The sequence below is a fragment of the Ailuropoda melanoleuca genome, chromosome 16 (genome assembly GCF_002007445.2).
Source record: "Ailuropoda melanoleuca isolate Jingjing chromosome 16, ASM200744v2, whole genome shotgun sequence".
NCBI lineage: Eukaryota > Metazoa > Chordata > Mammalia > Carnivora > Ursidae > Ailuropoda > Ailuropoda melanoleuca.
Window position 1 is genome coordinate 17,128,339 of NC_048233.1, and position 12,816 is coordinate 17,141,154.

At 34.3% G+C, this 12,816-nt stretch overlaps 1 protein-coding gene across 1 annotated transcript in view; it reads right to left on the reverse strand.

The window, feature by feature from the left end:
* PLCZ1 (phospholipase C zeta 1) overlaps positions 1–10,891 on the reverse strand; it is a 35,543-nt gene extending 24,652 nt beyond the window's left edge. The window contains exons 1-3 of the mRNA XM_019802403.1: positions 10,822–10,891; positions 6,881–7,082; positions 2,440–2,584 (exon numbers count right to left, since the gene is read on the reverse strand). Coding sequence (XP_019657962.1) covers positions 2,440–2,584; positions 6,881–7,082; positions 10,822–10,876 — 402 coding nt within the window. The 5' untranslated portion in view covers positions 10,877–10,891. The remainder of the gene's footprint in view (positions 1–2,439; positions 2,585–6,880; positions 7,083–10,821) is intronic.
* Between the last annotated feature and the right edge of the window lie 1,925 nt (positions 10,892–12,816).

The window sequence follows — 12,816 nt, forward strand, 5'->3', positions numbered from 1 at the left end:
AGATGAAATCAGAGAGGGAGACAAACTGTAAGAGACTCTTAAGCATAGGAAACAAACTGAGGGTTGCTGGAGGGGAGAGGGATGGGAGGATGGGGTAACTGATTGGTGGACCTTAAGGAGGCCATGTGATGTAATAAGCACTGGGTGTTATATAAGACTGAGGAATCACTGACCTCTATCTCTGAAACCAATAATGTATTATATGTTAACTGAATTTAAATAAAAAAATAAAAAAATAAATAAGAATACACACAGATATTATTCCACTTATATAAAGTATAAAAACAGGAAAAATTAATGTGTGGTATTAGAAGTCAATACAGTTGCCAACTCCTGTTTGTGGATTAATGACTAGGAAAGGCATGAGAAAGGGCTCTGGCTGTTGGTTATGTGTGTTCAATTTGTAGAAAGGTATCAACTTGCATGATGTTGATTTATATACTTGTACATTAATATAATACAGATTATATTTCAATAAAAAGTTATACAAAATGAAAGGTGGAAGTTAAAAATAAATAAATAATGAAATAATACAATCTTCCTAAAAAAAAAGAAAAAAAGAAAATTCAACCTTCGATCTAACAAACTTGCTACAAAACTGAGTAACCCTGTTCAGCTGAGAAGTCCCATTGAATCTTTGTTGTTCAAAATTTTTTTCATTCCATCTCTTTCTCTGAGTCTTAGAAGCTGTAAGGATTTCCATCCTTTCAAGGCCTTTGAATTTTAAGATTGCCTCTATTCCCTCAATCACTCACCCTGAATGATGTGAGAGGGTTTGCTATGCAAATATTTGGGAAGAGCGGTTCAGATAAAAGGAAGAGGGAGTTCAAGGGCTTCGGGATTTGTCTGAAAAAGAGTAAGGAGGCCAGAATGACCATGTGAACAATGGAGAGACAAGTAGAAGTCGGAGGAACAGAAAACAGGTTAAACATGGATTTCAGTTTGTATTTTGAGTGGGATTGAAGGTTTTGAGAAGGGGAATGATATGATTTGACTCACCAAAAAGTCACTCTGGCTGAAACATTGAGATGAAACTTGAGAGGAAGAGGGAGAGAAGAGGTGAATTGCAATAATCCAAGTGAGAGTTGACGGTAGTTGCCTAGACAATGACAGTGAGAATGGGGAGAAGGGGTTAAATTCAGTGTATATTTTGAAAGTAGACCCAAGAGGATATACTGAAGAACTTACTGAAGGGTTGGAGAGAAATGAGGAGAGGAGGGTTAAAGTCGACAATGATGATTTAGGTTTGAACACGGGAGTCACCAGTAACTGAGATGGGGAAGACCATGGGAAGAGCGGGCCTGGGAGGAAGAGGAATATCTGGAGCTCAGTTCTAAACATGTTAAGTTAAATATGCCAGTTACATATGCAAGACGAGATGTCCAATACATACTTGTCTATGTTGGTGTAGAGTTCAAGGGCGAGATACAAATCTAGGAATCTTCAGAAATTAGATGTTTAAGAGAATCAATGCCATATATCAATGTTTTATACTAAAATAGAAATTTTTCATATTTTATATGTATATTTTGTAGATTTTTAGTATTTTATACTCTCACATAATAGAGCAGTCAATTTAAATTTGTGATTTTTAAGTTATGTTTATATTTATAGATAACGTATTGACCTACTTAGGAGAACTTCAGGTTTATCAAATTTGTAAGTTTAATTTATCAGATATACATTGTTTAAGTATTCAGTAAGATCTTGTTAAATCTCTTCAATGGCACTGCAATTGAAGTACTTAAGAAAGAAATCAAATATACTAACTTTACAAAAGCAATTTAAAATGCCTGAAGGTGCTTAATTAGCCAAGTCTGTAAATAGAACCAAGTATTATTCTAAACTGAATGTTAAAACCCACTCAATTTATAGACTAGATTTGTGGGCTGAATTTAGAAGCTCTCAAAAGAACTAGGTCTTTGAATCTGTAACTTTAATAAATCCAACAATAATTTTTTTAAATCCAAAGTAAACTTCTAAACATTCTTTGCCTTATGAAATGCTGCCATCATAGTCATTATAACTGTCAACCATGTATGTAATACATTTTTGACATAGTTTGTGTTTTGAAAGCAAAGTACTTGAATATTGGTAAAATATTTACTACTCTATAGACCAGTATTTCTCAAACTCTTTTTTGACTGTAACTCACAGTATGAAATATATTTCTATGGTAACACAATACACACACACACACACACACACTATATATATATATATATATATAATATAATTAAACAAAAAGTTCCCTGAAACATTCATCTTACTACTTGAGATTAACTTTGATAAATCTACCTTTAACTACATGCCACATAGATCATAACACACAATTTGAAGTATCACTGATCTAAACTAAGGCCGAGCATTATAGGATTTTGAAGCAAGTAAATTATATTGTGCTTCGATAACTGTAATTTAACAAAGATACGTGCGTACTATGAATGCATATTTCTGTATTGCTTGGATAACAGTTTTAAACAGAAGCTTGCTGGTGAGTGTATAACCATGGTATACAACAGGTTCATTTCGTGATCCATCCCAGCAGTCAATTTCCAGGCAACGGCATCCTTTCACAAGGGCACTAACAAAATTTAAACAAAATAAATTGTCATTTCTGGATCATTAAAAATGTATGCCATAGTGTCAAAATATCCCAAAGACTATTTGTGATTTTGCAATAAACATATAACCGAGCCCGTAAAAAAGACAAATTGTTGTGTTGACCTGAACACATTTTTTTTATTTTCTGCGAGCACAGCCCAACATGGAAGTAATATGTGCCATCCACAGTTCCAGCACCAACAAGATGGTGCGATGGGTAGTGCAGTGGACTCTGAACCCTGCAATTTCTCCCTATTCCTTACACTCTCATTTCTACAAGGGCAGTAACTAAAATTCAGTCTCATAAAAAATGTTTGTTAGATACAGTTCACTATCAATAAACATTTATTGTGTTTTTATTAGAAAAAAATGGGCATTCTAGGGATGTAAGAAAACAAGTGGCAGGCAGACAGAAGTGATCTCCTAAAATACAATCTTGGAGGAGAAACTGAATGAAAAGTGGGCTGACTTGAGACATCAGGATCTTAGAATTGACAGCCACGTATCAGGGAGTAGATAGAAGAAGGCCCTGCTATACTCTAAGATCTTTTTCCCAGAGAAAACCAAGTTAACACTTGTTTTCCAAGAAGGATATTGAGTTATCCCACTGTCTCTAGGCCAGTGGTTTCCAGTCAGGACAATTTTGCCTCCTAGAAGACATTTGGCAATGTCTGGAGACACTTTGGGTTGCCACAACTGGGAATGGAAAGGGAATTTGCAACTGGCATCTAGAGCAGAGAAGCCAGAGTTACTGCTAAATATTCTACCATGCACAGAACAAGCCCCCCACAGCAAAGAATGATCTGACCTCATAATGTGAAGATTTGAAAAACCCTGCCCTAAGCCGTAACAGAAAAAGGGATTGTGGTCCCAGCACCAAGAACTTGATAGAAAATCAGCGGTTCTTCCAAACGGAAACACAGAGTATCAAAGAGACCATGTGAGAAAATAGACCTTTTAGATCTAATACTTGTTGGGGGATCAAATTTAGTCAACTTTCTAAAAATATGACTCAAGCAATATTAACAGACGAGTGTTAATTGAGCAAAGATAAAGCAATTATGACCCCAAAATCCAGGTGCTGAATTCAGAAAATAAAGAGACCTTATGCTCCTTTGGGAATAATATGGATGAAAGATAGAGGGAAACCGAGGAGGTAGAGCATTAGAGGGGAAGGAAATCTCGTCTATCTTGGAGGCTTCACCAAAACAATGCAAAATATAAAATTAAATAATTAATTTTTTTTTTAGTTTTTTTGAGGTTTGTTTGTTTTTTAAGACCATTTTTGTTTTATTTTTTAAGTGCACACAGCTTTATTCAGGCATATAGTGATGCGCTATAATGTAAAATTTCAGAGTTTTGTTGGTCTGTTTGTCCTTGTGTTGGAGAAATGACCTAGTGTGCTCTTCTAAAAAAATTTTGTTTACTCATTGATATTTCCATGGGTGAATTAGGTGATGAACTAATTTACGTACAAGTCCTAAACTGGGCTATATTTGTAGAATTCAAAATGAATATATTTCTCATCTTGTGGATTTATTTACATTTTTTATTTTAAATTGGAAAAGCAATATCTATTTGTAAACTTTATTAATTGCCATTAAAAAATGTTTGCATTATTCTCCTCTTAGTTTATTGTGAAAGTAAATTTCTTGCCTTTTTTTTTTTTTTTATCACTACAGAATATCAGTCCTCTGGGCCGTTGCCAGAGAAAAATCTTGAACGCTCTGCTGGGAAAACAAAAACACTACCAAAAACTAAATTGTGAAAGAAAACTTTCCATGAAGGACAATCTAAATAATACTGGTTCTTGCTACTTCTCTAGATAGCTTTAATTTTTTCCTTAGATCAAGCCAAACTTTACCAAACTGCTTATTTCCACTACATGGTTTGGTCCCCAGCAAAAATGATTTGAGTGGATTTCACTGTGTCAAACCAACTCCTTTTATTTGGAGGCACATAAAAGAAAGTTGTGTCTCCACAACGGTGTTAGGGAAGCCACTTTCTACTATTTCACACCGAGTCCCCATTTGGAAGTGACTAATAGAAGTTTCTCTGTCACTCAGTAAAAAAAAAAAAAGAAAATTCCATTTAAATAAGTTTAAGAGGCTTTTCATGGATTAAAATATTTAATGCTTTAAGGCAGTTAATATTAGTCTTCCTTTTAGAGATGAGGAAGTTGAGACTCAAAGAGGTTGTAGCTGTCACATAATTAACAAAGGAGGGAAAGAGAGGAAATATCAGCACCAGAAACTTTGCGTTAATTGAACATTACATTATACCTCTTCTCGTGCATAGAGAAATTTTGAAAAACTTGCATTCTAAGAGTGTATCTTCCACAAGTGGGTGGAAGAAATACAATTAAATTTAAATGCAATTACATTAAATGTAAATTTAAATGTTTAGTTGGGTGGAACATTTTCCTCATTCAAAAGTAAATTTTCTGCATTTCTAAATCAACCCGAATAAAATGCATATTTTCTCTTTAAAAAAAATTAAAGTAAAATAAAAATTATTAAAAAAATAAATAATGTTCTTTCTATAAAAAAATTAAAGTAATTAAGTATGAGTAGAAATTTCTGGAATGAAAGTATAGCTATGAATTGGATTATCCTTATGGAATTCTAAATGGATATATTTCTGAGCTCATGAATTCATGTGTTTACATAAGATTTTAAATTGACAAAGCCATGTTTATTTGTAAGTTTGATACTATCATGGAATTATGAGATATCTTTTCCACCCATGATTTCCTTATTAATGACAACCAATCATGTAGCTTTGAATACCAGTATATCGATGACTTCCAATTCTATTTTTCTAGTCTAGATATTTAAGTCCCAGACACATATACTTAACGTCTGAACTAGCCCTTTGACAATGAATTGGTATCTCAGCTATATGTGGGAACTATTACGCTCTTGCTTTTGCCTCACACCCTAGAACGGCCTCATCAGGCTTCACTATCTCTGTCAATAGTATCCTCATATGCTAAGTTATCAGGCCAAAAATCTTGATAGTATTCTTTCCCTTATACCTCCCTTCAAATCATTTGGTAAGTCTTCTTGGCTCAGCCCCCTTAAAATAGTTCAAATTCAACCACTCTCAACAGCTGCCTCATGAATTCATTATCTGCATAACCATCATCAGCTGCACTGCTACAATATCTTCTCCAGTCATCTATAGATGCCACCCCTACACCCCTACACTGTCAGTCTTTCCTGCACAGTAGAAAGTAAATAGAATTATGACATTATTTTAAGGAAAACCTCTTCAATGACTTCCCAATACAACTGGAATAAAATCCAGTCTCCTTTCCATGGCCCCTAAGACCCTCATAAACTGACCCTATCTACTTCCTCAAACTCATCTCCCTTCATTCTCCATTCATTTGTTTCCAGCTATACTTGCTTTCTCTCATTTGAATATGCCTAAGCATTTATTATTTCTTCTACTTAGCATGCCCTTCTTACCAAACGTTTCTGAGACTTCCACTTTATCATCACTCAGACCAAACTATGTCTCCTCTTGAGAAGTCTTTCTTGACCTTCTAACTAAAGTAACACCCTTCACCCCAACTTTACTTTCTCTCATGTTACCCTTGTTTACCTTCTCTATGTGACTCATCTGTCCTTGAAAATATCAATCTGTTTACTTGCTTATGATGTCTATTCTCATGAACACATGAGCTCTGAAAATCTTGTTCACCAATGTATTCTCAGCTGACTGCCTGAGCTGAAGCCTGGTATTGACAGCGTGATACTTTGTAGAGTGCAAAATTAGAGGTGTAGTATAGATTGCTTAATCTATGTAAATCATTTGACATATAAATATCTCTATCTAATCTATAAATGACAAAGTATATAATTTATCTATTTATGTGTTGCCTTTATTTGTAGCATGGTATCTTGATGTCTGGGAAATAATTTTAACTATATTTTTTAAAAATCTAAGATGTTTTGGTGAAATAAGATAAGAAAGTTCTTGTTCATATAGTTTCCTATGAGAGGTATCCAAATTATTCAGGGAAACTCAGAGGGGCAATAATCAGGGAAAGGAGATCAACAGGCAGAATTTGAAGGAAATTGTATGATACTAAAATATGGAATAATTATATAGCCATCTAAAGGTTGCCTTTCCAAGATATTCACAAATCAAAATTTCTCTTTCCTATGTTTTTGCACAACATGCATAGCCTTCTCTTACTGTGAATTACCACTTATTGGAACTTCCAAGTGTTGTAAAATGTAACAGATATAAAAATCAAAATAAATACCTTACATATCCCCAAAGGTCACTTGGTCCCAGTAACTGGTCAGATACCAAGTATGTATTATGTGAACTTGAAATAAAATAATCATTTAATGGTTGAGTCATATCTTGATAAACTTTTCCACAATCAGTTTTAAATACTAGACATTCAGGTGAACCCATGTATCTTGTAAAACCTTCAAACGACATCTGATGTGCTCTCTTAACTATAAAAAATAAATTAAAAGGATGCAGAAATATCATTAACTGTATAAAAATTACATCTCATTTTAAAACTTATTCTGTTAGAGCATGTGTCTAAAATATTCATTTGAAATTAATATTGATACCATTTCTAATTTTTCTGTGGAAACAAATTTTTTCTAATGAGTACTCCTAGTCCCTCTATATCAACATTCAAGTAGAGAGTATATTATTTAACTCATCTCTGATTTTTTAATGTTTTAAAAAAACATATAAAAAATACAAATATCATAGGCCAATGAATTTCCATAAGCTTAACATCTAGATAAGGAGCGCCCACCTCAAAGAACAAAATATGGCAGCACCCCAGAAGCCTGCCTTCTGCTAACGTTTCACTTTCTCACGCAAGTGTATTCAATGGTCTAGCTTCTAATCATCTAGATTAGTTTTCTCTGTTTTTTGTGATTTATAGGAATGAATTCACACAGTATGTATTTTTTGTGGCTGATTTTTTTGCTCAACATTGTTTCTATGATTTATTCTTATAGTTCCATATAGTTAGACACTTTTTATTCCCATTGTCGTATAGTATTCCATCGTGTGAGTACACCACAATTATTTATCAGTTCTATTCTTGAGGAACAGTTAGATAATTTCCAGTTGGAGGCTATTGCAAAGAACGCTGCTATAAACAACCAGTACATGCCTTTTGGTGCAAATATGTACACATTTCTGTTGGGTACATGCGTATGAATGGAATTGCTGGATCATTTGCATGTTAGCATCTTTAGCAAACTATCTCTGAACGTTTATACTATTGGCATAACATTACCAAAAGTATCTATATAAGCACAACACTGACTCTGGAATCAGACAGTTTTTGTTAAATCTATTTACTTGTTACATATCAAGCACGTTAGTAAACTTCTCCCTGTCTTTGGAATGATGGTAATCATAGCTGCTATCCCTATATATTAGTTACATAAATTCGCTCTATAGATGCTAGTTGTCATTACTATTTTGTTGTTCATAATTCAGTTTGTCTCAAAATAACAGCTGGTGTGAATATTCACTTTAAACTACAGAGTGATCCTTGGCAAAGAGTAAATGGGGGGAAAAACAAATTAAGGCTCAAAATATGATACAGTATTAAGCAGCAATTAAAAATAATGTACCAGAAAAAATATATAGTGACAAAAGTAAATGTTTATTACTTCATAAAAGTTAAAAAGCCAGCATTCAAAATGCTATTACAATTTTGGCTTAAAAAAATGAAAGCTTGAAGAGAATACATAAAATGTTTACAGGCATGCAAACTCTCTGTTTGAAAGACATGCAAATTTAGGAGTATGGGAGCATATGGGCAAATGTATCATATATTATAATAGTAAAGATTTGCATGAATTTATTCTTTTTTCTGGAGCAGTGATTGCTTTATAGTCCTTTTGAACCACTGAATAATTAAGTTAATATCTTTGATAATGGAATAGAAAACAAACAAACTCATTTTGTGCCCTTAAAAGCTACCAGATTGAGATGAGAGTTAATCTCATGGATATTTAAAAACCTCATTTGGTACACACCGTGTACCAAAGTGGGATGAGATTGAGGCGCCAGCAGCATTTGGGACCATCCAATCATAATTCTAACTGGCCTTAATAAGTGATCAATAAGCATGTATACAAAACACGAGGTCTTGGCTGTGTGTGAAAGTATCTGAGGCTGAGGGAGGCTCAAACGATGAAATGGATGAACAGTGTAGTACTATAGTTAAAATGCAAACACGATTCTGAGATGTCACTGCCACCATCCCATTATCCTTTTGTGTTTTTTGATTTACTACCTGCAAGTAACAGTGCCAAAGTAATTTTTTTTTTTTGAATACTCACTACTACATCAGTGCTACTCAAAGAGCTTATCTGTGGACTGGTTGTTTCCAGTCAGCAATGACATAAAGAGCTTGAGCCAAAACATAAATCAATTCACTACTTCCCTAGAGAAAGTTTTTGCTATTAAAAAAAGAAGTCAGCTAGTCATCAAGCATGCTTAGTGACGTAGTTGTTTTACATCCTGGTGCAAGCTCTTTATCTTGTTGCAAACCTGCAAATTTTAATAGTGATCACGCTAAACTCTTACTAGTACTGCATTCAGTCTTACTGCTACAACTCTTTTCACGACAGTGAGTCATGGAGCCCAAATCCTAATTATCACCTAGAAGACAGACATGATTTGATCCTTGCTTATCTCCCAAATTCATCTTCCCCTCATTCTCCAAGTTCTAGCCATACTGTCCTCCTCTTGTTCCTTGAATTCTCCAGCTCAGGTCCAATACTTTTCTTCCCTTGGCCTCAGAAATTTCTCTCATTTTGTCACATGACTAGTTCTTTCTCACCATTTCGGTCTCAGCTTGAAGGTCACATCCTCAGAGTGGACCACCCTAAACACCCAACCAGAGCTAGTCTTCCCAGGTTGTTCACTCTCTATCTCTCGCAGAACAGAGTGTTCTGTGGAATCATCCTTTCATACATTTATTTATTGTCAATCTCCCTCACACCCCCATCATTAACATAAGATATAGTTTGCCTTATTCTTCACTGCACCCCCAATCCCCAGAAGTAGACTTGGTTGCCACAAATAAATATTTGAATAAATTATGAATATATGACTCAACAAAGAAATGTTTGATTTTGTTATAATCCATATTATCATATAATAAACATTAGTACATAAATCAACTTTCAAAGGCAGAACTTGAACTTTCATACTTCCCTTGTTAAATAAATATTTTGAGCTATTTTATTAATTCGTGTATGGTTAAACACTGCTTTAATGGTACTTTTTCATAACTGTGAATATTTTATTATATTATGTCTTTATTACTTCATTTTAAGATAAGCATAAGTGGAAAAACTGTGAAATGTTTTGCCCATTAGAAAGGACAAGGATCAAAAATTATATGACACATCATTAGCTTAAATGGTCATTTAATTTAAACCAGAGGACTAGGGGTGCCAGGGTGGCTCAGTAGGTTAAACATCTACCTTCGGCTCAGGTCATGATCTCAGGGTCCTGGATCAAGCCCCCTGTCAGGGTCCCTGCTCAGCGGGGAGGCTGCTTCTCCATCTCCCTCTGCCCTGCCCCTCCACTGGTGCTCTCTCTCTCTCAAATAAATAAAATATTTTTAAAAATAAAATAAGCCAGATGAATATATTCAAAAATGAAGGAAAAGCAAAAAATCTTTAATGTTTATGAAATGTTATAGACAATGATGTGTATAAATAACGAAGGAAGTAGTGATTTTGTAATATTTTATTTTTTCTAGAATAGTTTTCACTTAGCTATTTAAGACTTCTATATATTTTCAATAGTGTAATGTATAAATGTAGAAGACTGACTATTACTTGGTTTTTAACTTGTTAATGAAAATGAAGACTCTTTCATCACTTTACATGTAACAGAATCTCATCTTGCTTTCCATGCCTAAGCTCATCTCTGAACACTTTAGAGCTATACCAAAGCAGTTAAAAAAAAAAAAAAAAGGAAGCTGGACAATTAAGTAGGAAAGAATGTAATTGTTTTCACAGTGCAGTTTTCGTTATAAAAAGGATATATACAGTCTATGAAATATAGAAATAAAACGGCCAGTATTTTATACTATCCAGAAGAAATCTGACTCATCCAAAAGTTTGAATTTGATAACTGTAACTCATAAAAAACACTCCGCATTTAGATAGTTGAGAGAACTTTGAAAGGTAAGCATACCTTCTTCAATAGGCTCATATTTTTGAATGATCTCAAAAGCAATATTTGTGGTCATGTCAAGTGCATACTGTTCTTGTATCAAAAATTGAAGCAGATTTTTTTCAAAAAGAAATTTCTGGTTTCCAGAATACGTGTTGAAAATCTCAATAATTTCTTCTCTGTGCGCGATAATTCGATAAATTGATCTAAATTCTTCTATGGTGATTCTTCCTTGTTTCAGCCTGTCATTATCCTACTAAAAAAAAAATGACTGGTGGGCTCACATTGTGAATATAAAAAATACACTAAATAGGTTACAGTATTTGTGTAATTTATATAACAACTAAAACTTGAAAGAAGATGAATCTTACATTGGATTCTTATCGCAAATAAAATATATAAAACTTCATGAAATGATGCCAAAGTTAGAAAAAGATACATGGAAAATCACCACTTAAAACCCAGTGGCCATAGTGGGAACGGAAAAAGCGTGGGAGATGATGAAGATTCTAGATTGTCTTTCAATTAAATGTTTCTTTTTCCTCTTCCACTCTCCTTCGGTACCTTCTTAAAACCACGCGAGACCGTTTCTAATCCCATACTGCTGATATGCGTAAACATCAGAGTAAATCAGAGACATTAAAGGGCACTGTAACTTCAGAAGCTGAAGGAGTGGTACTAGCACTACAGTCCTGCAGTAGCTACCCAGCATCTTGAGGAAGCGGAATGTACGTAATCATTGAAGGACTGGGGGCAGCGACAAACAAGGTGGGTTCTGATAAGAAAGAGTGGATTCACTTGGCTCTTCTAAAATTCGTGTTTGACCTTTATGAGATAGAAACAAGAAAGTGGGCTGTGTCCAGTTATTAAAAGCATCAGAAACTGTGAAGTTCTGAGTAGGAAAATGACTAGCAGAAGTAAAAGTGTAGAACGACCAGGTGTGCATGACCAATTGGAAGCGATAGAGAACTGCAGGATGGAACAGAGAAGTGCAACCCACGGGGGGAGGCAGTGAGTACAAACTAAAGAACTAGTATCAGTGAAATTATGAACAGAGAAGTCAGAGGACTCAATGTAATAAAATGTTATATGCATTCGGGAGAGAAGTCAGGAATGTCTGGAGTTGGGGCAGAGTTAAAAAGAAACAAACTAGTAGAATCACTTACAAATAAAAAACTCTGGAGTTTAGGAAGTGCACCTTACAAGGACCTTTAATTTCAAATGAGGCTATGTATTTATATTTTAACTTTCTCATGACACTGTAAACGGCTTGAGTACAAGAAACATGTGCTGAAGGACCATTGTATGGTGGTAAAATCTGACAATTTGTAAACAGATGGAGCTCATATATATTAAACTCTCTGAGCTTCATATTCCTCATCTGAAAAATGGGGATTTTTCATTACCTATGTCATCAACTTGCTGTGAGGACTGCAAATATACAATAATGATTGTTCTAGATATCAATGTATTGCTATGTCTTATCAAGTTTTGCTTCCCTCACATCATCCAGACTACTGTCTTATCTTTTGCACTTTTGCCAATAAAATGAACCCTTATAGTAGAAAAGCAAAAGTTTAGTGGTAGACCAGACAGTTTGATATGAGGGATCCTAGAAGCAGTCTGAGCTGGGAATCAAATATAAAAAGCATCAGTTTAGTTCACAAAGGAATATTAATCAGTGTGTATGGAGCAACATGAGGAAGCAAGGGCTGGGATGAAGCCCCAAGTGGGAATGAGACGAAGACAAGCTTGGGAAAAAAGCTGGGATCTGTTCTTGTCCAACTGGGCCCAGAGCTCATTCAATGATAATAGCACCTTAAAATTATATAATCTTAATTTATATTATCAATTATGTTAGTAGACTAACAAGATTCAACTTACTATTTTTAAATTCTGGATTAAAGTCAATATCATATAATTAAATTTATTTTATTTTATCGCCATCCCACTCATAATTTGTTATAAGATCTCTAACAAGCCCATAAAAATCAAGTGTGTCTATAATTCCTGCAA